General features: G+C 39.7%; 1 protein-coding gene across 4 annotated transcripts; it reads left to right on the plus strand.

Annotated features, from left to right (window-relative positions):
• Positions 1 to 27,285, plus strand: LOC104610734 (uncharacterized). Of its 4 annotated transcripts, none has more exons than XM_088893994.1 (10): positions 1 to 387; positions 5,516 to 5,604; positions 5,766 to 5,875; positions 13,385 to 13,503; positions 13,605 to 13,702; positions 25,215 to 25,302; positions 25,387 to 25,518; positions 25,601 to 25,706; positions 26,393 to 26,517; positions 26,993 to 27,285. In XM_088893994.1, the coding sequence occupies exons 2-10, from the start codon at positions 5,543 to 5,545 to the stop codon at positions 27,035 to 27,037; spliced, it is 885 nt and encodes a 294-aa protein (XP_088750120.1). In that variant the 5' UTR covers positions 1 to 387; positions 5,516 to 5,542; the 3' UTR covers positions 27,038 to 27,285. The 4 variants fall into 4 exon arrangements, with proteins under 4 accessions (XP_088750120.1, XP_088750119.1, XP_010275795.1 ...); XM_088893993.1 differs by having other exon boundaries at positions 2 to 387; positions 5,489 to 5,604; XM_010277493.3 differs by having other exon boundaries at positions 2 to 374; positions 5,489 to 5,604.
• The last annotated feature ends 141 nt before the right edge of the window (positions 27,286 to 27,426 follow it).

The following is a 27,426-nucleotide window of genomic DNA, read 5'->3' on the forward strand; positions in this document are numbered from 1 at the left end:
GGGTTGGGTCGTGGGTACCCATAGGGTCGTCAGGTTTGGGGTTCGAAGTTTTCTAATTTCAGCCTCTGCAAACTGCCTTCACCTCCGCTTTTCACCGTTTGAACAAGAAGACTGAAGCTTCATCGCTGCAACCTCTCGGCGCCTCTATCTCCAATCTTCACGTCAGCTCTGTTCGAAGTTTTCTAGTGGCCATTCGCCACCAGTCTTCTCACGGTCCCTCTGTTTTCCGCTACCGCTACCTCAGACGCCGCAAACTCTGTTTTCCACTATCAACAACAGAAGAAGCTTCAGGTGCCTCTATCTTTGGAAAATCTGTCTTCGATCAGTAGAACAACTATTGGGAGGAGAATCGTACTTTCGGTACCTTAGTTGAAGTTAATACCTCTGGTTTTTCCTCGTTTCTGCTCTTCTCCTACCTTAGATGAACTGCATTTACTCCATTTTATTAAATCTCAATCACATCGAACAGGAATTCCTGTTCATATGTTTGTAAGTTGCATTGAATTCTTGTGTTGATAGAATGATGTTTTCTAAGTTGCAATGAATTGGCCTAACTTCTTGTTTTTGGCTTTTTGCCCTGCATTCTTCCATCTGCAGTAATAAGAACTACTTTTGTGTATAGAGGAATCTAGAGCCTGAACAATTAGGATCATCCTCAAGAAAATATATGTCGTTTATATGGGTTAATGACAGCCATTCACTCTTAGAGGACTAACCTTTTCTCTGGAGTAATGCCTTTATGTTAGATCTCATGATCACAATATTTTCCTCAACCTTAATACATGTCTTGTTTGATTCTCTTCCTAAACCTTTTAGCGCCTTTAACCTGCATCGACACTCTTCCTTTCTGTAGTTGTCTTTGATGTGTTCTCTAAATGCTCAAATCATATACTCTAGCCCCTTTATTGCTTACTGGGGCTGTTCCTAAATTGCTTAAACGTTCTAATTTTTCTTTGGGCTTCGTTTTTTTCCCTTTGGTCTTTCTAAAGAGCCATACGAGCATTCTTATCTTGGTTACACTGATTCTATAAATTGTATCTAGGCCTTTTGTAAATTCTTTTTGCTCTGCATCAGTGGCGTCACTTTAGAATGAAACCCCTTCGCGTTTGACAAGACTGACATGAACTACCAGATATAGGCTAATTAATATGGAACTATTTTTTTTTTTTTGGGAGAAGAAATAACAGAAATTTCATTTTATATCAAAGGATGTACATGAGAGGATGTAGACTGAAGTAAAATCGAGCCAAGAAAAAGCTGGAGAGAACAGCTGAACATTTAGCACCTTATTTTGCTAATCCATCTGGAACTAATTTGCATGTATTATCAGATATCCCATATCATTTTTTTTGAGAAACGATATAAAGGTCTGTTATTAATGTATGTCAAAGAGAGGTATGCATGAGTACATAGATGTACAGAAATACAGAGACTGTGCAATAACATCTCTCTTCCAATTGCACACACACACACACACACAAAAACTTGGTACGCAAAGAACTGCCAAAATAAAAAAATGCCCCTTCTGCCCCATTTATTGCACGAATCATCTCTGACTGGGGAAGGAAATGTAGCCAATCAAATGGCCATGTGGAAGGCCAAATACTTATCCAAAGGTGGCAAGATTACACTGGTCATAAGTGTTTTGTTCTCACTCCCACTTTACTATTGATCCTTATTCCAAATCCTAGCTGGAGTGGAAAAACAACTAGAGAAGAGAAGGAGGACTTTCTTATGGGATGGATGGAGAAATAGCTTCAAATTTCACCCAGTGAACTGGAACGCTGTATGTCAGCCAAGAAAATATAGGGGTCTTGGTATCAGAAATATGAGAAAAACCAATAAATCTTTTCTTGGTAAACGGTGTTGGAGGTTCCATAAGGAAAGAGAAGCCTGTGGAGAAGAGTTATAGCAGGAAAATATGGTCTTACAAGTCTTTGGTGGGACAACATCCTCAAAACTCTCCTGGATTTCCTGAAAGGAATCAGTTTCAAGTTAGGCAGGGGCAACCAGATCCAACCAGATCAGAATTTGGCATGAAAAATGCTGTGGGCATCTCAAACTGAGAGAAAGATTCCCTCTCTCTTCAATATTGCCCAAAACAAAGATGCAGTGGTGCAGGATTGCTATGACCAGGTGAATGAAGAGGTCATTTGTGGCTCATAATGACTGGGAAGTTGGTCCTTTGGATGAACTACCACACCTCATTCAGGGTATAAAGCCCAACCCCTAAATGGCAGATGAAGGAATTTGGTCATTGGAAACTTCAGGCAAGTTCTCTGTTAAATCCTTCTATGACAATGTTTCTCAATTGCAAGACAGTCAAATTATTGCTTTCCCTTGGACCAGAATCTGGTGCTCCCATATACCTCCAAAGATTGGCTTCTTGTATGGACAGCAGCCCATGGTAGATATTTAACTATAGATAGGTTGTTGAGAAGAGGCCTGCCTATGTTTCTTATGTAAAGAGGTTACAGAATCCATGGATCACCTCTTCATTCACTGCAAGTTTTCATTTCAGCAGTGGGTTATGGCACTATCCTGCTTTGGTATTCATCTATGCTTTCCAAATACAGTCTTACAGCTTCTGCAAGTTTGGACAATTAATGTTTTAAACAGGAGGGGTAAACTTTTATGGAACAGATTCCCAGCTGCTATCATCTGGGAAATTTGGAAGGAAAGGAACCATTGCATTTTTGATAATAAATACTCCAATTTGTAGGAAATCAAAAGTAATCTTTTTGGTCAGCTATGTTCTTGACTGGGTGTACAAAGATTGTTTCAGGATGTCCAACTGAATTCTTCTGTGCAAGTTGAACCTTCTTTTTAGATGATCTTTTTGTATAATCCCATTGTACAGCCTCTTTGTACATGGGCTGATGTACTTTTGTTTAATTTTCAATACAATACTTTACCTTCTTCAAAAAAAAATTTTTTCTTATATAGTTCAAACCAATGGGGGGTTCCGTCTAATTTCAACTTAGATGTAGCTAATTTTTCTCAGGTCTGCAGGTCGGGCTTGGTTGAGGCCAACCCTAGCCCAACCCTAACCCTAACCCAACCTGACCTTCAACCCGATCTACCCAACCCTAACCCTAACCCTAACTAAATTCCTTCAGCCCTAACCCAACCCGAAGTCAACTTTGGGTTTGGCCCAACCCAACCTTCTTCTCATCCCTTAAAATCTCATAAAACTATTTAATCTCAAATCTTAACTCAATTTTCACTATATATATTAATCCTATGTTTTATTAGTATTTGTTTTTTTGATGTTATTATTCGTTTTTTTAGTACAAAATTCGGAAAAATAAGTGTTTGAAATGACTATAGTTTATTATGAGTTATGACTTATGATAGAACTTTTATGGGTGGCAAACATTAGAGAGGAGATGAAGAATAAAATATTCAAAAAACATAAAATATGTTATTAAGGTTTTAGTCTTTTCATTTAGGATTAAGTGAAGTGATTATCTTAAAAGAAAGACATGATAGTATGTAGTGAAGGCTATGCAACTATCATACATCTAAACAAATCAATGTATGATATATAATATATATAACATATACTATAGAGTTGGGTTGGGTTGCCCAAGGGGTCAACCCTAACCCAACCTGAAATAAAGTCGGCTTCATGAATTTCAACCCTAATCCTAACCCGAGCATCAACCCAACCCAACCCAACCCGAAAAGTTTGGTTGGGATCGGGCCAACCCGGCCCAAGTTGCAGCCTTAGTTTCTCTCTCTTGCTTTGTTAAGAAATGGACAACATATCATGTGCCTTTACCCACACTTTGGTTTTATGCCCCCATTTAATGGCATTTATTGAATCATTTTCCATGACAAGAGATGGTGGTGGCTTGTTTTTCTATTGGGAATCTAAAAGGAAGGCATGAACTTGGTTTTAGTAGTTTGCACGATCAGTAGGGCCACACTAAGACCAAAACACACCATAATTAGATTTGAAGATCACCCATGGTTTTCAAGGTGCCAAGGCAAGGCTAAGCAACAGGGGAGTGCCTTGTTTCCTAATTGATGGTTTTCTTTTTTCTTTTTTATTTTTGAATAAAAGCCATGAGTTCTTGGGTAATTCCCTAGGTTCCATAGCAAGTAGCAACCATCTATTGATTGTCTATAATCTTCATATAAAATATATTCATGAAAAAATGGAAGAGAGAAAAGAATTTCAGAAAATAAAGGGGCTGAGCCTCTATTTTCATCCTAGGAAAAGAAGAAAAGAAAGGATGAAAGACGCTATGCAAAATTTTGAGTTTTTCCTTGCTTATCAGTTCAGGTTTTTAAGTCGTCGAAGGTTCAAGAGAGTATAAATTTTGATTGAACCCTAACAAATAAGAAAAATAATAAAAAGAAACTAGTATATTAACTCAAAAACCGAACGATTTAGTTTAATAATGTCTTTTTATTATTGTTATAATTTCAAAAAGTTAAGGATGTAAAAGTATTCAAGAGCACTGTGCAAGAAATATCTTGGTGATTAAGTGAGGCAACCCTCCATGAGTGCCTTATTGCCTAGGTGTTTCCTAATTTCCTTGACAACTATGAGTTCACTCATTCGATATTTGATGGACTTGGGACATGGGTTGCTTTGGGAGATACAGTCAAAATTTAGCTTGATTTGCCAGGGAGGAGGGCCCTAATAAGAGGAATAACAGGTGATGATTGAGAGATGGGTTTAGCTAACAAGGTTGATATTCTTGTGCTTTCTTGCTACGAAATAGTGTACAGAGGAATTTTATCTTTTGGGTAAACCAGGATGTATGGGCTTGTGTTAAGATAGAACATGTGAGGTTCTTTGGTCTTCCATAAAATAGCGGGCTTCCCTATATGTATGACCAAGGAATCTTACATCCAGAAAATTAATCTGAATCGCCATGTTCCAAAGAGAGTGTATTTCTAAAGGAATTTCCTTAGCCATTTGCCTAAAAGAGTTAACATTTTTGTCTTTCACTCTCCCCAGCTCTCTACTTCATCTGCTTTTCTCCTACACATCCCTTTCCAATTAAGGACATGATCCCTCTTCTCTACTCCTTATTCTCAAAGGAAATCCTTAACGATATTCTCAAGTTTGTTTATTATTTTGGCAAAGGAGAAAAAAAACGGAGTCTGAAGCTGTTCATCAATTTGCTATTTTGGTTGCTGGATCCTTGCTCTATAATTTTTCCATGGAGAAAAGTTGCATGGAAAATAATTGAAGATTGAAGAATATGTGCATAAAATGACAACATATGGTGTGGACTTCAAGAAAAGTTCCTTCTAACTAACTGAATTCAAAGTGGAAATGAGTCCAGCATGCAATCCTTTTCAATTGGAAACGTAAAGAGGTGTTTGGTACTGTGTCATTTTTTATTTTGGATACACTATGATATTTGGGCATCTTTCAACAATTTTTTTGTTCTGATTCAGCAAACCATGTCTCCAGAAAAAAATATTACAATGTTTTTTTAACACACTTATTTTTTTGACTTTCCAGTTGCTGTACATATTTTAATTGAAGTAGAAGGAAGAGGCAAGAAGAGAAGCGGAGATGCAGCATGATGAGGTTATATGGCAAGTCATCAGGCACAACCACTGTAGTTTTATGGCCAAGTAAGTATATAAACTATTTTCTTTGACTCTCACTTAAATCTAGATTCTAGACATTAAAAAAATAAGTGAATGGAAGAAGAAAAAGCTGTTAGTTTTATTTAATTACATGTCTAGGCTTTATTCAATTTATTCTTTGCCATCTCACTTAGTTTGGTTATCAGGATCACAACTGGGAATTTCTGTCGGAACCCATATAATGTGACTGGAATTTGCAACCGAAGCTCTTGCCCACTTGCTAACAGTCGCTATGCCACCATACGGGACCATGACGGTATCAATTTTAATTATGTTTTCTATCAATATTTCTTTCTGTACCCCGCCCCCCTCTTATTCAATTTATTTGGGTTTAATTTATTAAGATGTTAAATTCAATCTACCACAACCTACCTGAAGTCTTGGTAAACAACATGTAGTTCTCTATCCCATTCCCATAGTCCCTTTGCTCTTGTTTCAAGAGTTGATTATCTCACTAGCTCTCTTGAGAGCACTTGAAAAATGGGGTTGGGAGGGATCCAGATAGACCTGAACTTCAATCATGTATATGTGCAAGGTGTTAAATGACTCACATTATGCACATGGATATGCAAAACATCAAACTTTGGAGTGGACTGGAGCTCTAATCCATCTTTCATTAAGGTCCTTGTAACAGATGAGGTTGCATGATATGTTTAGGATCCCATCTAAGTGGTTTTTGAAAAAAATGCATTCATTGGCCTCAAATAGCTGGATTGGCTAGAAGGTTTGTCAATTAGAAGTGTTAAAGTGTGCCAAATAGGGGTAGTTTAGTCTTCTTATGCTTGTTAAGTAGCTTGCTTATGTGGCAGTTTTATTAGAGTCACTCTGCCCCACACTTAAGTAAGGGCATTTTTGTCTTTGTAAAGATCATCAGAATCTAATGAAGATTAAGGGGGTCGACTGTAGGGGTAATCCAACAGATTTCGACAGACCCTTATTTTCTTTCTTCTTCTTCTCTTCTTCTTCCTCTTCTCCTTCCTTATCTTCCTGGTTCGGACTACTGTAGCAGCACTCGAAACATGGTATCAGAGCCATGCTCCTGACCTACTTCAGTTGGTAAAGCACCTTAGCAGTGTTCGTGACTTTTTTTTGGGTAGAAAAAGTCACAGGTCGTCTATGTAGAAAAAGTCACAGGTCCTCCTTCGTTTCTAGTCAGTCTATGGAGAGAACTGGTTCGCCCTAGGTCTGAAACATCACAGGTCGTCTCTCTCTGCTGCGCATAACCTTCTTCATCAAGAAAAGTGACTTCAGCAGTGAATGGTTGGTTGATATTCTCAAAGGAAGGTCGGTTATCTCTTCTTCTTGTGTTACTAATATTTCTGGGTAGAAACCCTAAAAGAAGCTGCTAGTATCGATCAGAACCTAGAGAACTAGGTTCATTGTTGCCCTAGAAAGGGCTGTGTGTGCAGTAGCTGAATGGTGTAGGGGCTGCTGTGAGTTGTTGAGTGGTGTTAGGGCTGCTATGAGTGGCCGAGTGGTGTAAGGTGTAATGCTATGACCTAGCCGAGTTTTTTTTGTGGGTGTTTATTGCCCTCTTAAAATTGTTAAACTAGTCTGAACTAGGTGTAACGGGTTTAACTATGTTGTGGTGCTTATGTTGCACAATCCCTATTGAGTGGATGTAAGAGGGTATACATGTGATTAGTGAGTGTTAAATTGATGCCTATGTGGTCAGTGGTGTTGTGAAATCAGCAGTAGTGTGAATAAGAACAAGGTGTGTGTACCCACTGTTGTGTTTAGGAGTTGCTATAGGTGCTGGAACATCATTTTTTTTGAATAACAACAGTCAGCTTGTTGCTGAGAATTCAGGTTAGAGGCAATTGTGAAAGAGTACAATGGTAGCAATAGGAGATGGGTATAATGATCAGAAACCTAGTGTGGTGGTTTCCTCTGACTACCTAGGTGTACAGATGACCTCAATTAAACTGAATGGGGAGAACTATGTTCCATGGGCTAATCTGTGGAAGTTTTTCTCAAGGCAAAGAGGAAAGTGAAGCACATAAAAGATGAGAAACCATCGGCTGACTCCCCAGGGTTTGATGATTGGGAACAAGAAGATGCTCAAATCATGACTTGGCTATGGAACAGTATGGAACCCAAAATTAGTGCCAACTTCATGTTTCTTGATACAACTAAGGATATATGGGAACATGCTAAGAAGTTGTATTCTGGACAAGATAATACAACAAGAGTATATCAACTTTATCAGGAGTACTTTGATTTGCAACAAGGAAACAAAACGCTAGAAGAGTACTATGCCTGCATGAAGAATATAAGGAATGAACTCAATGTCTATCACCCCCTCACTCCAGATATTAAAGTTCAACAACAACAAAGGGAACAACTAGATGTTATAAGATTCTTGGTGGGGCTGAAATCAGAGCATGAACCAGTTAGAGCCCAAATATTAGGGAGCTCCACCCTTCCTACACTTGAGGAAGTATTCTCACGGCTTCGCAGAATTTCTTTGGGACAGACAGAGAATCCCACACAGTCTGATAGATCAGCACTTGTGACTGCTAAAGGAGGTGGACACAGTACAAAAGGGGGAAGACATGCCTCCTGAGGAGGCCGTGGCAGTTCCATGATTAGTTGGGGTGGTCGTGACTCAGGGGGAGGCTGTGGCAGAGGGAAGAATAACTCTGCAAGGAAGTGTACTCATTGTGGCAGGGAAGGACACAGTGAATTTCTGTTATGACCTACATGGCCTTCCCTCTAAATGGGCTAATCTTGCTGTAGCAGGTGAGGTTGACATCAGTGACTGTAAACAGGCAGACCGAACTCCTCCCACATCTGCATCTACTTCTGGGAGGGAGATGGTGAGTGTACCGCGTGATGAGTATGAACGGTTCCTTCAAACTACTTCACAGCATACCACTGCCACACTTGCCCATTCAGGTATTGCTTGGATGTCATCTAAAACCTCTCCCTGGATTATTGACTCTGGAGCCTCAGATCATATGACCGGGACTCCAGGTGTGTTCTCTTCTCTTTCTGAAACCTCCACATCACAAACTGTTACACTTGCCAATGGGTCATCATCTCCCATCTATGGTGTTGGTAATGTTGACATGCTTCTGTGCCCTTATCATCTGTTTTATACGTACCTAAGTTTCCATTCAATCTTATGTCTGTTAGTAAAATAACCAAAGCTCTTAACTATTCTGTTACCTTCTTTCCTTCCACTTGTGTTTTCCAGGATCTCAAGACGGGGAAGAAGATTGGTGGGGGGCATGAAGCTGGTGGATTGTATTACCTTGACGGTGGTGGATCTTCAGTTGCTCTTCAGACTTCACTTACTCCTCTACAATGGCATTGCCGACTGGGACATCCATCTCTCAAGGCTCTCAAGATGTTGGTTCCGTCATTGAGTTAGTTGTCAGTTTTGCAATGTGAGTCATGTCAGTTTGGTAAACATCGTCGTGTGTCCTTCAGTCCAAGAGTTGAGAGTCGTATGTTGAGTTCTTTTTCTTTGGTTCATTCAGATGTTTGGGGTCCAATCAAAATAGTCTTATAATGGGTACAAGTTTTTTGTCTCATTTATTGATGATTGTTCAAGAGTGACATGGATTTATTTAATGAAGGAAAGAAGTGAATTATTTTCCATTTTTCAAAAATTCCATGCTGAAATACACACACAATTTGGCGTTCCAATCAAAGTTCTCCGTTCAGATAATGGTCGTGAATACTTTCTTACTTCATTTCAACAGTATTTAGAACAACATGGCATTATTCATCAGACCTCATGTGCATTCACCCCTCAACAAAATGGGGTAGCTGAACGGAAGAATCGTCAGCTTCTTGAAACTGCTCGGTCTATGCTTCACCACATGAATGTTCCTAAACGGTTTTGGAGTGATGCTGTACTCACTGCATGTTTTCTCATTAATCAGATGCCCTCTTTTATTCTTCATGGTCGGTCCCCCTTCTCTATTTTGTTTCCCACTTTATCTCCATTTCCATTAACTCCTTGTGTCTTTGGCTGTGTGTGCTTTGTCCACAATTTGAGTCCTGGAATAGAGAAGCTAGATGCACGCTCAATTAAATGTGTCTTCCTTGGCTACTCTCGGACTCAAAAAGGGTACAAGTGTTATAATCCCATTACCCGAAAGTGCTATGTCTGCCCTGATGTCACCTTTTTTGAGTCTGTATCATTCTTCTCAAATCCTGATGCATCATTGTCTTCACCCTTACTTCCTCTTCCTCTTCCTGTTAGTGATCCAGTTCTAGATGCTATTGTGGGACTAGACTCATCACCTCATCCAATGCAGGTCACCATCGAACGACCACCGATCCGACAAGTGTATACACGTCGGACGACACCGGCCCCTCCTCCAGCTTCTACCTCATCTGTGGATCCTCTCATGGCTCCTATTGTTGAACCTTCAGACCTCGACCACCCATTGCCTTACGGAAAGGTAAACGCAGTTCTACCCTCCATCCCATTTCCAATTTTGTTTCATTACCTCGTCTTTCTACCTCACATCGCCAGTTTGTTTCACTTTTGTCCTCTATTTCCATACCTAACAATGTTCAAGAAGCTCTTAGTTCACCTGGATGGTGGCAGGCAATGGAGGAGGAACTCTCTGCTCTTCCACATATTCAAACGTGGGAACTTACTACTCTCCCACCTGGTAAGCATGCTGTGGGTTGTAAATGGGTGTATACTGTGAAATACTTGCCAGATGGTAGTGTGGAGCGTCTGAAGGCCGGACTTATTGCTAAAGGTTACTCACAGTTGTATGGAGTGGACTACATGGAGACATTCTCTCCGGTGGCTAAGATTGGTTTTGTTCGTGTACTAATCTCCCTGGCAGTTATGTATGATTGGCCTCTCTTTCAGCTTGACATAAAGAATGCCTTCCTCCATGGTGATATGGTGGAGGAGGTATATATGGAGCAACCACCTGGGTTTGTTGCTCAGGGGGAGGATGGTAAGGTGTGCAAACTGAAGAAGGCAATTTATGGGTTGAAGCAATCTCCACGTGCTTGGTTTGGGAAGTTTAGCGAAGTGGTGAAGAGTTTTGGAATGAAGCAATGCCAGGTTGATCACTCAGTGTTCAGCTATGACTCAGAAGCTGGGAAGATTTTATTAGTGGTCTATGTGGATGATATTGTCATTACTAGTAGTGATAAATTGGGGATTGGCAAACTAAAGGTATTTCTGCAAAATCATTTTCAAACAAAAGACCTTGGAAATTAAAGTATTTCTTGGGAATAGAAGTTGCCAGGTCAAAACAAGGTGTAAATCTGTGCCAAAGGAAATATGTTCTTGATCTATTGGAAGTAACAGGACTGTTAGGTGCAAAACCGGCTAAGACCCCTATGGAACCAAATGTTAAGTTGAGTAGTGATACAGGAGAAGTATTTGAAGATCCTGAAAGGTATAGACGACTAGTGGGAAAGCTGAACTATCTGACTATCACGAGACTCGACATCTCCTTTGCAGTCAGTGTGGTGAGCCAATTCATGCAGAACCCTTGTATACCTCACTGGGATGCAGTCCTTAGAATTGTGAGGTATCTGAAAGGAGCTCCAGGCCGTGGGCTATTGTATAAATCAGGAGGAAAACTTGAAGTAGTTGGGTATACAGATGCAGACTGGGCAGGCTCAGTGAATGACAGAAGATCTACTATAGGCTATTGCACATTTCTTGGAGGAAATCTTGTGACATGGAAGAGTAAAAAGCAGGCGGTTGTGGCCAGAAGCAGTGTTGAAGCCGAGTATAGGGCCACGACGCACACTACCTGTGAATTAGTGTGGTTGAGGAATCTCCTACAAGAAATTGGATTTCACATGGATAAACCTATGAGATTGTACTGTGACAACCAAGCTGCACTCCATATCTCATCCAACCCTGTCTTTCATGAGAGAACAAAGCACATAGAGGTTGATTGCCACTTTGTGAGGGAGAAGGTCCTTGCTGGAGAGATAAATACAGAACATGTGGGCTCTAATGACCAGTGGGAAGATTTGTTTACAAAAGCTCTAAGCTCAGGAAAAGTGAACTATCTATGTAACAAGCTGGGATTATATGACATATATTCTCCAGCTTGAGGGGGAGTTTTAAAGTGTGCCGAATAGGGGTAGTTTAGTCTTCTTATGCTTGTTAAGTAGCTTGCTTATGTGGCAGTGTTATTAGAGTCACTCTGCCCCACACTTAAGTATGGGCATTTTTGTCTTTGTAAAGATCATTAGAATCTAATGAAGATTAAGGGGGTTGACTGTAGGGGTAATCCAACAGATTTCAACAGACCCGTATTTTCTTTCTTCTTCTTCTTCTCTTCTTCTTCTCTTCTTCTTCCTCTTCTCCTTCCTTCTCTTCCTGGTTCGGACTACTGTAGCAGCATTCGAAACAAGAAGCTTCACTTCATTGCGACTTTACTACTCAATCCTGCTACCCAAGTTCTTTTTTGAACTCTGACATTCCCAAAACCTGCTTTTCTTAATGATTTGTTTGATCCTTTGCTAAGGGCCATTGTTTGGTGCATGGGTGAAACCTTAGGCCTAGAGAAGCTACTTTGTGTAAAAAAATGCCAAAGGTTAGGTCCATGTCAGTTTGCCCCTCCCAAGACCCTTTGTAAGTACATGGGGTTAATCATTGCAGAACCTGCGATGGAGGTCAGTGCACGGAACATAGGTGTGATCGCTTGTCTGAGAACCAGAGTCACAAATCCACATCTCCCGAAACTCACAGCACAGAAATACCAAAATCTGCGATGTCGCTTACGATATCACAATTCCCTTTCCAGTGGTAACAATTAAGTGCATGCTTGCGAATGACATCATTGTGATGACAGTAATGAATTAAGAATGCCACATTGCAGGTGTCAAATCGTAGAAATCACAGTGCAGGTTCAGATTCACAATTGCGGCAGAGGCCCACTAAGGTGATGCCAAATAGGTTGTAGCATCGCAGCACTGCGATGCCGCCACACTCAAGTACTTAGGCGCTACCGTGAGAGGGATCATGCCATGTGACGATGGGTAAGCTTCTAGAAGGGGCCATAGCTATGAACGTGCCCACTGGACTCTGAGGAGCATGAATTCCCAATCTCAGGAGATTTGCACGGACACGTGGCAAGACACCGAATCACTTACTTGTTTGCTACCTAACAAATTTTAACCACCTTCCCATGGCGGGAAAGTTTCCTTTGTCTCCTTGTTTTCCTCTCAGACCCTAGCCTTTTGTCTATATAAGTAGGAGAGGCTCAAAGCCTTCCAGGAGGATGACCCTCTTGGAATCCCATGTAAGTCCCACCATTTTGCAACCCTAACCCTGGGATTTTCTGCAACCTTCTTCTCCCTATTCTTCTCTTTTCCACTGCTGTTCCCTCTGTACCTTCGGAGACTTGACCACTGTCGAATTGGAGTCCACAGGACCAACGCCCTAGATCGTAGGGACCAACATTGTGTAATAGCGCTTATTTCTGTGACCCTTTGCTTTTGTGTTCTCTATAAATGATGCTAAATTACTAGCTTGCAAAAACTGCTTGGTGCATGAATGGATTTTATAATAATGTTCTTAAATGTATTTTAGTTGCATTTTGTTTTCTATACTTTTTTTTTTTATATTTCGTGTTATGCGCCAGTACATTTTTCTACTTGTACACTTTTTCTGTATAGAGTTTGTTTTCTTTGTTTTTCTTTCCTTTCATGTAATATCTCTTCTGTGGTCACCAAGAATTGGATGATAAGGCTTCTTTTCGATATTACAGCTGCATATACCTCCGTTCTCATGTTGAGCCATTTGTGCATTATGCAGGAATCTTTTATTTATATATGAAAACTATAGAAAGGGCTCATATGCCAAATAAATTATGGGAGAGAGTTAAGTTGCCAAGAAACTATGAGAAGGCACTTGAAATCATTGACAAACATATGGTATTCCCCTTCACCTAAAACGTTGTCCCTTTGCTTTTCTTGCTTTGCCTTGCACTCGGTTTAAAATGCTTACCTTTTTACATTCATTTTGGATTTGACAGATGTATTGGCCTAAGTTCCTTGTACACAAAATAAAGCAACGACTCACTAAAATGACTCAAATGCGGATACGCATGAGGAAACTTGCACTAAAAACAAGGTATGCAGTTTGAAACTATCTTTAGCTTTTTATTTTTTTTATAGGAAACAGTAACTTTCATTAGATAAAACCATAAGAAACAACTGTCACCTTCCAAAGTAAAAGGTGACCCCTAAATAACAAAAATCTTACAACACTGCACAAAACAAAAACTCTCGATTCACCCCCTGTTTTGCTAGGTAGTCAGCTAAAGCATTTGCTGACCTCCTAGACCAATACACTTTTGCATCCAGCTCCCTTGTGAGGCTCAATAATTCCCTTGCCTGTTGTCTAAGGGACCACATTCCCAAACTGTTTGATTGCAGCCATCCTACTACTAATTTTGAATCCCCCTCCACTTCCAACTGTTGGAAACCCTATTGCTTGGCCCATCTGAGCCTCTAGAGGAGCGCCAAAACTTCAGCTCTAAGCGAGTCCCCCACACCTATTGGGCCAGAATACAGAGCTTGGATTTTTCCTTCCGCATCTCTAAACACACCCCCTATTCCAGAAGGTCCGGGGTTCCCAATAGAGCTGCCATCAAAGTTCAGTTTGACATGACACTGCAAAGGAGGGGACCAAACTTCTTGTATGGTAGGTGAAGTAGAAGATCTTGCTAAAATATTCCATCTTCTAATCAAATCATCTGTAGAGACATCCTTGAACAATTCAAGAGTTTTCAGCCAATGTACTGCCTTGATGGTGATCCCTTTAATAACTTCAGGAGCTGATTTTTCTTTCCCTTGGAAAATCCTATTGTTTCTCTCTTCCCATACTGCCCACAAGATAGTTGCCCTTGTTGTTCTCCACATCACCCTTCCTTTCTTCTTTGGTTGTCGGAAAAAGCTAGGGTCAAATAAATCCGCTACACTTGTGGGAGGATTCCACCTACAATCAAAGAGAGAGGAGAACCAATCCCAAATTAGAGCACTAAAAGGACAAGAAATTAATAGGTGATTCATCGTCTCACCATTCCTTAAACAAAGGCTACAGACATGAGGTGGCAAGCACCAATTTGGTCTCTTTCTTTGAAGCACTTCCAAGGTATTGATTTTTTGGAGAAACACTTCTCAACAAAAAGCCCTTACTTTTGGGGGGACACCAAAGCATTGAAAAACGAAGAACAAGAAAAACTACCTGTAGAAGTTTTTGCTCAAACTCTATTGTCTGGAGAGGAGTGGTCTAGAAAAACTGAACTCAGAAGAGAAAAAATATCAATTGTTGACTCCACTTTTGAGTCCCTCAAACCTCTCCTTAGTCCCAAATCCCAAGAATCCCCAGAAGTACGAAAAGAAGAGATAAATTGAGATTTTTTCAAAGAAAGGGAATAAAGGTTTGGGAATGTATCCTTAAGAGGAGATTCCCCAATCCACAAGTCCTTCCAAAAAAGAATTTTATTACCCACACAGGCATCATACCTGATGAAAGGATAGAAGAAAGGCAAGATACCAACAATATCTTTCCATGGGGAAAAACGCGAAGCCCTTGGATCGAATCCAGCATCGCATCCATTTGCTGCCATTCCATGAATACTTCTTATCACCTTATGCCATAGACTCTCTTGCTCCTTAGGAAACCTCCGTAACCATTGGCCTAACAAAGCTGCATTTCTTGTTCTAATATTTCCAATCCCTAAACCCCCTTAGTCATTCTTTCTAGACACCACTTCCCATTTTACCCTATGATCCTTTTTGGTATCTCCAGGCTCCCACAGAAAATCTCTCATTATTTTTTCAATTTGGTTTGCAATCTTAACAGGCAATTTGAAGGTAGACAAAAAGTACACTAGCAAATTTTCTAGTGTTGACTTTATTAGAGTGATTCTACCCCCCAAAGAAATGTAGTTTCTTTTCTAACCCGCTAGTCTTTTTGAGAATCTTTCCAAGACTGGGTACCAAAAGCTAACAGACCTCGGATTTCCTTCCAAAGGTAAGCCTAAATACTTAAGGGGCCATTCACTTACCTCACAACCTAGAGATCAAGCCAACAATGCCACCTGACCTTCTTGCCTATTAATTCCAACTACACAACTTTTATTCCAATTTACTCTCAAGTTGGAGACCTTTTCAAAATTCTCTACCAAGACCTTTAAATTTTCCAACTCCTCTGGATCTCCTTCACAAAAGAGGATCAAGTCATCAGCAAATTGAAGGTGGGTTACAACTATTTCCTCCCTCCCTACTCTCCACCCTTTAATCAATTTTCTAGCATCGGCTCTAGTAATCTGGACACTCAACTATCAGGGTGAAAAGGAAAGAGGGTCCCCTTGTCTTAATCCTCTCTTTGCCGGGAAGAAATCCTTGGCTACCCCATTTACTAGAATGGAATAGTGACATGAAGAGATACAACCCTTAACCCACATGCACTTCCTTTCTCCAAATCCTCTAATGCTCAATACTTCTAGTAAAAAGTCCCAGCCCACCAAATCATAGGCCTTCTCCAAATCCAGTTTGCAAATTAGACCCTTTTCTCCTTGTCTTTTTCAATAATCCACACATTCATTGGCAATAAGGATCTGATCAATAATTTGTCTTCCTGACACAAATGCCCCTTGGTTTGGAGAAATCAAAGAAGGTAGTACCTTTTTGATTCTTTCTGCCAAGACCTTTGATATTACCTTATACATACTCCCAATTAGGCTTATGGGCCTAAAATCCTTTGGGTGGTTTGCATTTATCTTTTAGGAATCAAAGCTATGAAAGTAGCATTGGAACCCGAATTTATCTTACCTCTGTCAAAGAATTCCAAGAAGACCTCCATTAAATCACCACCTATAATATCCCAACAATCTTGGTAAAAGGCCATCATGAAACCATCTGGGCCTGGGGCTTTAGATCTTTCCATTGAAAAAATAGCATCTCTTCTTGGACTTCAAAATTCTTTTCTAGTTGATCTATCAAAACTCTATTCCCAGGTAGCCAATCAAGGTCAGGGATTTCTTCTCTCTTTCTCTCTCTTCTTGGGTTGTCATAAATGGATTTGAAATGTTCCATAAAGGCTCTTGATATCTCTTCCTCATTTGTAATCACTTCCCCATTCCATTCCAGCCTCCCCACAAAATTCTTCCTCTTCCTTCCATTTGCTAAGGTGTGAAAAAATTTGGTATTCCCGTCTCCCTCCTTTAGCTGCTTACACCTAGGTTTTTGTCTCCAACTTATCTCCTCTTTCCTTGTGATTTCCTGCAATTCCTGTTTCAGCTTCCAACGCTCTTCCCTCTCTCCTACTGTCATTCTCCTCTCTGCCTCACCTCCATCAATTTCTTGAATCCTATTGCAATCCACTCTTCCAAATTCCTCCTTGTTCCAAGCTTTGGTTCTAGCTTTTAGGGCCTGCAGCTTTTTATAGAACTTGTACCCTTTCCATCTGAATTCCACTTGGTCTTCTTCCCACCACTATTGAACCTTTTTTATAAAATCAGGATGTAGCAACCACATGTTCTCAAACTGGAAGGGATATGGCCCCCCTCCTATGTTTTCTTGGGATAACCTAACTGGACAATGGTCTGAGGTAGGTCTAGGGAGACCCTCATTGCTAGTCCCCTCCAAACAGATTCAAATTCTGAAGAGAATAAGAATTTATCTAATTTACAACACCGGTTCTTCTTGGAAGTTGGACCAAGTGAAGTTTGCTTGCAACATAGGTAGCTCTCTCAATTCATTTGAGTCCACAAAAAGGTTGAACTTTCTCATGCTAGAGGTCAGCCTATGATTTGAATTGGTAGTTTCATTTAGGAATCTTATGACATTAAAATCACCCCCTAGACCCCTTATGGCTGCAAGCTCATCCCAAAAATCATCTCTCTCCCTATACGAGTTAGGTCCATAGACATTGGTTAAGGCCCACTCAAAACCATCCTCTTTTCTTCTCAACTTGATTGTTAATGTAAAATTGCCAATTAGTTCTTCAGTACACTCCATTTCTTCATTCTTCAATATTGTGATGATGCCTCCTGATGCTCCCCATGATTGTGTAAACGCCCAACTTAACCCTCTAGCTGACCAAACACTCCTCACCCTTCTTCTGTCCAACTCTGTTAGTTTTGACTCTTGAATTAAGAAAATGGTCGGTTTCTCTTTCCTAAGGACTTCCCTAATTACACTTCTTTTTCTTGAGCTCCCCAAACCCCTCACATTCCAACTAATTATCTTCATGGAAAACATTAAGTAAAAAGCCCACACAGCTCAGCTTAAATTTAACCCTGCTTTCTCTCCTTCCTTCCTGTACCTCCTCTTTCATAATCCACACCACACCTAAGTCTTTCGACTTCACTCATCTTTTTTCTTCTTGTTTTAGAATTCTCTCCCTCCTCCTTGTTTAAAGCTTTTAACTGAGTTACTTCTTGTCCTTTTTTCTTATTCTTGCTAAGTTTTTTATTTGCCTTTTTAGTTCCAGCACCACTCTTATTAATCTCCCTCTCCTTTTCCTTAGAAGTAGTCCCAATCAGTTCAGTCCCCTCTTCTGATCCCAACCTGGAGTGAATTTCCACCTCTATCAACTGCTTGAAAAGGATCACTATTAATTCCCAAATTCTCTCCCCTTCCTCCTTAGACCCTTCTACATCCTCACCAACCCCTATCTCCTCTGTTAATCCCACCGAGTCACTAGGAATGGCAGCTGTTGGGCAGGACTTGGAGACACCTGTAGGCTGAACAGGCAAGACAACCGGAGAGAGATAGGATTAGTTGAAACACAAAAAGGAACTAAAGAGGATTGGCACAGCATACCGGGCTTCAAAGGGTCTGCACTAATCTCCACAGAAGACTGGACTAAAGGGCTTTTAAGTCGGGGGTTCTCCTCCAAACCAACCTTTGAAGGGCAAGCCGGGGATGGGAATAATCCTGTAGCTTTGCTTGCTGAATGCTGAGAAGAAGGAGGCACTCTACTAACAACTTGGCTATGTCTCTGGACAGGGATAGGAACTGCTCCATCTTTGACCGAGGTATTATCCTCGCCCAGGTGAGGAACTACTGCACCGTATCTGAGTTCCCAAAAGAAGTCCAGAGGGTGCTGGTGAAGAAGGTTCGAACAGAAGTCTTGTTCCCATCTCCGTTTCCTCCAAGAAACTTTTGTCACACCTACTTTTGGCGCTGCCTATACTGGAATCTCCAGAAATTTCCTCATCAGTCTTTTCCCCTTCAAAGTTTACCCAATCTGAATCAAACTCATCCTCTTCCTCTTTGCTTCTGCTATACCTCGGATTTGGTCGTTCAGGGCTGGTGGAGTAGGAGACCAGCCTTGGCCTCCAAAACAGTTTTTCCGCAGCCTTAACAGATTGAACCTTCGAACAGGGCTGAGACTGGGACGATGATAGACATCTTTTATCATCTCCTGTTTTCTTTGCCTCTCTCATCACGTGGTCACTTAAAGTGGCATATGACCTTAGCTCTAAGTTGGGCCCTGGTCCATTTGAGAGCCTAATTACTGAAACAGCTTGTTTTGGTTTAGGCCCAGATTTCACTTGTTCTGGCTTCTTCAAAGGCCCATTTCCTTCATTTACCAACCATGCCTCAGGCCCCAAAGTAGATGCAACAGATTTTAGCTCTAAGATGGGCCTTGGCTCATTTGAAAACCCATTCACTGAGATATCTTTTTTTGGTTTAGTTGCAGTACACGTGTCATCCACACTTACTCTAGAGCCTTTACAGTCAACTTTTGCATTAACTCACCTTGTCAGAACCTCTGCATGGGTCATGCAACAGTCAACTGGTTTAACTTTGCTTGCACGCCTCAACTTTTCCACTTTCATACCTTCTGTGTTCTCTGTGTTCTGCAGCCCCAAAGTTTCCATTTCCAAGTAAATTTCTGCTAGTTTAAATTCAGCCAATCTCTGTGACCCACCTAGGTATTCTTCTTCAAGCTCTTCGTCTTCCTCTCTCCTGGAATCCCTCCACAGAGCTGCTTCAATGGAGGTCAAGATCCATGCTGAGTAGAAAACATCATCAGCTAGCACCTGCACCTTTCTTGGGATTTCTTCAGGTTTCACTCTGTTTAATCTCAGAGCCACTGATCGGAGATCTAAGGCAAAAACACTTTCAAGTTTTGCCTTACATAAGGAAGCAATCGAGTGGAAGATCTCCCTCTTCAACATGTGGAAAGGGAGACCAACAATCCGAATGGTTATACCATCCTCCATTGAGAAGTCTTTTGAGTTTGAGCTAGGGGACCATCTCATCACTGTATCCGCCCTTGTCTTCAATATTAGACTCAATGCACTGATATCTAGCTCGTCTCCCATCAAATCTAAAAGAACTTTACAATCTTCAAAAGGGGTAAACAGTATTGGTCCTTTTACCTTCCAATTTCTAACTAAGTCTTCTGCGATAAGCTTCCAGTTTTCTGGTTTTTTTTTTCAACTTCAACCACCAATTTCTTTTCCCAAACTACCTTTTCTGTATTGTAAGCCACTTTATCAATACCCAGACCATTCACCAAGAAATGACTTTCAGTTTCTTTTTCCTTTTCAGGGTAAAGTTCACTTGTTTCTCCATACCACTGCTTCAACCCCATCTTTTTCTTTGTTTCTTCTAAGAAAGTTTGTAACAAGATTTAGTCTCACTCCAACTTGATCTATTTTTCCCTTCAGGGATACAAACTAACTGTTTCTTCCCTCTTCCGAAGTATTCAACCAACATCAGGAACCTTCCCTTTTTGTTCCATGTTTTTTCAGCAAAGTATCTTCAGTCACCTCCTTCTTTGGAACTTTTCCATTCTGCTTCTGTGTCTGTCTGAATTGCCTTTTCCACAAAGTTTCTGAACCATTCAATCACGGCAGTCCCAACCAGCATAACCATGGCTTTCCGCAACTCCCTAATCTTCAGTGTGATCTTCCCCTTTGCTTTACATCTCTCAAAAAGGAATGTCTTTGCCTCAGCTCTTTGAAATCTTCTCCAGGTTGTTATCTCCTCGAACTTCATTCTATCAGGCTAGGTCTCTTAGATCTGAAGTTTCTTCCACTTTTAACTATCTTTAGCTTTATAGTCAACATTGCTGTCATGACAAAATCAGTCAACCATAGACTTCATAACCATTTTTTTTTATCAATATAGACTTCATAACCATGATTTCCACCTATGGTAATATGATTCTTAAACATGCTAAGAAACCCTTTAGAGGACCACTTTATGTATCAATAAGAATTTTCTTACTTTTTAAGAGATATTAAAACTCATTAAAATGTTTTCTTTGATTGTAAATTATATTTTTCCCCAAATTCTCAATTGTTTTTTAGCACCCTTCTCAGCTTATGCTTGAATTGTGTCCTAGTTGTTAGACAGTTTTGTATGCCCTTAGTTTCAATCTGATTTGATGTACTTTTGACATTTAGTGTAAATAAATAAAGTGCATGTTTGATTCATGTTATATGGTATGATTCTGTGTAAGACCCTAAAACTGGACACTTAATGAGACTAGTGTTAGTTTTAAATGTTCACAGCCATTGGATAAGTCTGGGGAGATTTATCCTACCAAGGCTGATACTGGTGTGCCGCCAAGTGTTGGGATGGCCTGTCTCGGCCACCAGGGTAAGACCCAAGGCACATGCAGTATGGGATTACTCGAATCCTTGAACCGGACCAGATTTCCAGTATTGCCCTGGACCTTAGAGAAACCAAACTGCCGCCAAGTGTTGGGATGGCCTGTCTCGGCCACCAGGGTAAGACCCAAGGCACATGCAGTATGGGATTACTCGAATCCTTGAACCGGACCAGATTTCCAGTATTGCGCTGGACCTTAGAGACAGATGGGCAAAACTGGAAAGTTACACCTGACCCCTAGACTCGATTATGATACTTCACTAGGTGTCGGATTGGGCTGTCTTTGATATGCCAATCAGTGATATCCTTAGCGGGGGTTAAAACCTGGGTATGTTGGGACAGTCTGAGAATTCATCTAAGTGTGTGATCATAGTGATAGGATCAGCCCCTTCGTTGGACAAAGGTAATGATCGGGAATGCACTCTCTCTGATGGAAACCAAACTGCCGGCAGTTGATTTCAATCGTTGGAATTTTGTTTTGCAAAATTTATATATATGATATATAGGTATTTTCATTTTCAAGTTGTTTGCAAATGGTTTTAATTCCCCGGATCTATGTGAGAAGAGAGTGCAGCACTGTTCCTTGCAGCCGAGGGAGAGGTCCTCTCTTGTCGGGCAGTGCTTGATCATTATGGGCTGAGAGGTTAAGTGTAAGGCCATTTAGGATAATACCTGATGGGCTAATCTTGCACCTGCCCACAGTCCCTAGGTTTTATAAGATGGTTTGGCCTAGGGACCACTTAGTGTGTGTTGGGCCCATAGGGTCCATGTGATGGGCTCAGGGGTTCACTGGGCTTTTCAGTGAATTCGGCTAGGCCTTGTAATAAAGGTTGGGCCGAACCCATGTGGTTGGTGTGTAGATCAGTGCTTGGGTCCCATGCCATACAAAGAAGCCCAACTGGGCAGCAGATTGGAAACCAATTGAGCACTGATTACTTAATGGGCCAAAAGCCCATTTCGAACTGGGTTGATATGATCACCCACTTATGGGGTGGATCTGAGATAAGGTTAGCAAAAGGATTGGGCCTTTAACCTAATCCACTCCAGGAGACCAAATTCGAATAAGATTTGAATATGGTAATCTCCTGATAAGATCAGGAGTAAGTTAACCTAATATGCAGATAGGATTAAGATCATCCCTTATCCAGATGCTGATTTGGATTGAGATAACTCCTAATAGGATTAGGAGATTTCTTAATCAAGAAGAAAGAGGAGAAATCCAAAGAGAATTAACAGAATTCGAACCTAGGTTTTTGAGCAAGAAGATCTTCCTGCGAATTGAGATAGGATCTCATACACTTCAGAGAGAAGAGAAGCAGCATTCGCCATCTTCATCTCAGGAGTTCTCCTCCAGCTGCCGCCATTCTCTGAAAAAATTCGATCTTTGAGAAAAGAAATCAAGAAATCAGTTCTTGATATCAGTTTTGCAGAAGGAACTGAAAAGATTTGGTGCTCAGTGTTTCTAGAGGATTCTTGTGAAGGATTCAGTGTGTAGGACGCATTCTGCTGGTACCGTTCTATAGATTGCTGTGTCATCTTCATTAGGAGCGGTTCTTGGTGTCTTCTTTGGGCGTGAACACCAACTTTGGGAGATACTGCTTATCTGGATCAGGTATAATTCCTCCTTTGCCTTTTGGTTCAGATCTGGTTCGGTTATGGTTCAAGTAGGATCCTTGAATATTGTATTCTAAATTTAGGGAATATGATTCCCAGTTGGAAGAAGGTAGGAAATTTTTTTGAAATTCGCCCACCCATTCCGCAACCTTTTTGGCTTCCATACGATGGATCCTACCATTCTTTCACTAGTTTAGTATTTATACACTGACATACTGTTGACTATTCAGTTCTGCAAGTTGATGTGGAATATCATGAAATAAACCTTGTTTGTAAAGAATGTTTTTTCTTATATTAATTAAAATTCATGGTTGAAGGTGGGAAAGATATAGCTAATATAGATTATCTCATGTCACTTTTAGCTAATAATTTTCATTTTCATGTTTTCATAATTATCTAGACCTGTAAATCATATTTTAAAATGACTTAGTTCCACCCAAAACCTTATTCAATTATTTCAGGTTTAAGTTTGGAGCTTGACATTAGACATGTAGCAAGTATTGTGATAAAAAAACTTGGGTATATGGATCTGAGTCAAACTATGACTCCTTCAATCCAACCACATCTAAGGTTAAAACTTTGCAAGAGTTCCATCTTGCAAGATAGGATAGATTACCAGAAGCCAAATGTTCATCTTAAGGGGAAAGAAAATCTGTGCTTTAAAAACTAACCCGGAGGCTGATCTATTTTTGCCTCTCGGCCGTGGGTCACCGGTTTGACTGTCTGGGTCTTACGGGTCAGACTGTGACATGATGGCATGTTTTATATATACATATATGTGTATGTATGTATGTATAAAGATGTATTTTATCAATAAAATAATGTGTTTTTATTTTTACATGCAATATATGTATATATAATAATCATCTTATGTTTAATTTATATTTTTAATTCAGTTTTTTAATTGTTAAATTGCTAAAAATTGTGATTTGAGGCCAAAAAGAACTTTTTGGTGAAAGTAGTGGGGCATTCATCACCTTGGAATGCATAGATCTGAAAAAGTTACCCTAAATCGATATAAAGATCACCCAAATCAAACAATTGAGCACAAAGTTATGGACTCCGAAAGCTTGCACGTACATTGAGTGTGTAACCCGTGGCCTAGTGACCGGGTCGAGTCAAGGTTCAACTGTTCGGGTTGGATGGTTTTTGACCAGGTCATTGACTTTTGACCAAATTTCGGGTTTTAGGCAAACCAGGCCTGGAATCATGCCAGGGTGATGATTCAGATGGTTCAACTGTCCAGGTCAATGGCGGGTTGAAAACACTAGAGGAAATATGGAAATGAACATGCAAGTAAGTTTTAAAATGTTGGTTTGTTGGAGAGGCTAACCACTTAAAATAAGAAATATGTCAGAAGTACCTGAATTTTTGTCTGGATTTATTGTAAAATTTATGGCGTTTAACCTTTCAAAATATTTGTTAAGTTTGATGTTTTTATTTTTATTTTTCAGGTTTTGAGTGTGAGGTTTGGCAGCAATTGTTTGCTTTTTTGGGGTTTTTTCTCTTGGATGATGTCTTATCACCTTTTTCTATCTTTATTCTTTTAATGGGTTTTTTTTTGAAATTTAAAAAAAGACATTATTGTGAATCTAACATGATTGCCATGTTTCAATATGGCCTCTTTGTCCGTTCAGAATAAATTTTAGGGTTAAAAATTATTATGTAGTGGTTCTTGTGTATAATTTATTTATTAATATTATTTTGTTATGTTTTGTTTAACATAAAAGTTCTATTTGCATATGAATATCTTTTTGATTGGTTGATTTGGATATGAATATACTTATACCATTACATTATTTATTCTCTCATAAGAGTTTAAAATGTTAACATGTTGACTATATTTATTAAATTATGTATAACTAAAAGTATTTCATAAAGGAAAAAAGAACAAAAAGTCATTTATAGTGATAAATTTGAAAGAAGCAACGAGTTTAAGGAGAAACTCAAATTATTTGAATGATATCTATGTACAAGTAAAATGAGAACTTTGCATTTAATATAATTTTTTGGTTAGTAACATAATTTCATTAGATAAAAAGAAAAAAATCTTGCAGACAATCAACAAGGAGAAGAGGCCATCATCATTTCATGTTGATATGCATGAAAATTAAAACATTTTGTGACAATATTAGGAAATAATTAGATGTTGTAAACCATTCATACAAAATACTATCAAACTGGAGCATGTTCAAATAAATGGGGGGAAAGTTGATTATTGTGGGCTTTGAATTGCAGTGAAGCATGAGATCATAGATAACATCTTAAAAGCTGGTGCTCTTTATATCAGAAACGGTGGTGGTTACATATTACATCATGCACTATTAATCATTTATAATTAAACTTCTCCCTCTCCTTAACCTCTTTCATTCTTTTCTGTGTTGCAGGGAAAAGATAATGACAACACCAAGGAAGGAGAAAAAGAGAGAGGCTAGGAGAGAAGAAAAGGCTGAAAAGGCTGCACTTTTGGATAAGGTTATCATGTTCATCTTATGAGTTGGTTCACTCGGTTTTCCATCTACATCCCAGTTGTTTCTAAAAATATTGGATCTTTTGCAGAGTATTGAGAAAGAATTGTTAGAACGTCTTAAAAAAGGAGTTTATGGTGACATATATAATTATCCTGTCAAGGAATATAATAAAGTTCTTGATATGGAAGGACTACAGGCTGCTAGTGAGGATGAAGAGGAGGTATGGTCATCACAAGTTACTTGTTTTTCCTGTTCATGATCAATAATGTGAATGCCTTTGTGTCCTTTGCTGACATGAGCAGGAACCTGAGATAGAATATGTAGAAGGCTATGAGGAACTTGAAGAAGAAGATATGGAGGATTTTGGTGGTCCTGCCATTGATGAGTCTCTGAAGGATGGTGATTATGGTAATATAACATGAATCTTCTTGCCAATCAATTATTGAGTCTATTTTAACATTTCACTAGTTGAGTGGCATATGCATTTACATGCACAAGAGAAGAGAAAAGTAGGGGATAGGAAAATAAATAGACCAAAGTGATGGTGGTCTGGATGTGAGGCCAAGGCAAATGTTGGCATTATATAGTAAAAATTTCACTACAGACATGCATATTTATATACATAATAGGTACACAGCTAATAATGGGACCAAGTCCTAACGTTTTCTTGTATATAGCCATGTTTTGTGCATGTCCATGTTTTATGCATCTATTAAAAAATGAAAGGAACAACTGCGGTTTTTCAATATACAGGGGAATTTATACAAGGTAAATAATGGAATTACAGCTGGCTAGGAGCACAGCCGGGAAAGTACAGCTGGCAAGCTTCCAGCTGTTTAACCGACACAGCTCAACTTTGTTTAATTGACATGCGCGATAATTAAAAAATGAAAGGAACAACTGCGGTTTATTCAATATACAGGGGAATTTATACAAGGTAAATAACGGAATTACAGCTGGCAAGCTTCTAGCTGTTTAACTGACATGTGCGATAATATCTAGACTCACAGTCCCACTCACCAACATGTATCCAAAAGAATGCACTGGTTCTGATAATATTCATCTGGATTGAACATGATTAGTTAATGATGCAGATGACATCGGTGAAGATGATGTGAAAACAGTTCATCAGAAAAGGGAGAGAAGAGATTCTCAGCAAAAGCTTGAGAAGGAAGAACCTGGTGCAAAGTTGAAAAAGAAAGCAAGGGTGATTATTGAGGTAAATATCAATCATATTCTTGAGATCCTACATCCATGCACACAAAAATCTACATGCACTAAACCAGTTCAAAAAGACGTGGTACACCTAGCAACACATGCAGCATACCACTAGGAACCAAAAAAAGAAACACGAAGGGAAAAGGTGGTCAGGAACCTTACTCTGAAGGAGTATATCAATTGTTGATCGAGGTCCTTTATGGAAATGTATGCAACTTTCAGTGTTACACTACAGAATTTTCTTCTCCCTGGAATGAGAACTAACAAGTTTGTGGTAGTGGCCAACTTCGTTAAATAACCTACATGATAGAAATCTGCAATTTATTCACTAGACAACCCTATAGGCTATAGCTATCCCTTCTGGAAGGTGGACCCAACAGTGCAATTAATGGGCCATAACTTCTTTTCTACCCTTTTCCCAGTTAAGAAATCTCTGCTAACCCAATTAAATATCTGAAGTTCTTGTTGTTTGTCAGGTTGAACATGAAGATGCTGGAATAAGGCAAAAGGAAGTCCAATGAAAGAGTCTATAATGAACTTCTGGAATCAAGTTACCAAGTACAAGTGGTTATTGAGTCAGGTACAAGCTGTATCGTCTCATGACTCGCTTGAGGATAGAGAAAGGTTTATCATCATATTTTTGATTTAATTTTGACCGTGATATTTTGTCCCTTCAGATTTTGATCTTTGAAGATAAAAACAATCCAAGGCAAAATATGCATAAGATCAGTTACACAAAATTTATGAATGGGAGTTGTGATTTTGTACACACGTTATTCTCTCTCTCTCTTTAAACTTTTGCAAAGACAGATCTCAGGCACTGATTTTTAGAGGGGTCTCGCTTGTTTGTTGCTGAGCCCAGAGAGCAGCCGGAAGTAGCTGCAGCCATGCATACACCAGTCACCAGTGA

This window comes from Nelumbo nucifera, chromosome 8 (genome assembly GCF_055504915.1).
Source record: "Nelumbo nucifera cultivar China Antique chromosome 8, China Antique-T2T, whole genome shotgun sequence".
NCBI classification, from domain to species: domain Eukaryota; kingdom Viridiplantae; phylum Streptophyta; class Magnoliopsida; order Proteales; family Nelumbonaceae; genus Nelumbo; species Nelumbo nucifera.

What these genes read in the sequence shown, in the direction of transcription:
- LOC104610734 (XM_088893994.1), top strand. Translation starts at nt 5,543, where the DNA reads ATGCAGCATGATGAGGTTATATGGCAAGTCATCAGGCACAACCACTGT. An exon ending in CACCATACGGGACCATGACG is followed by an intron (nt 5,876 to 13,384) that starts GTATCAATTTTA and finishes TGCATTATGCAG; the next exon opens with GAATCTTTTATTTATATATG. An exon ending in AAGCAAGGGTGATTATTGAG is followed by an intron (nt 26,518 to 26,992) that starts GTAAATATCAAT and finishes GTTGTTTGTCAG; the next exon opens with GTTGAACATGAAGATGCTGG.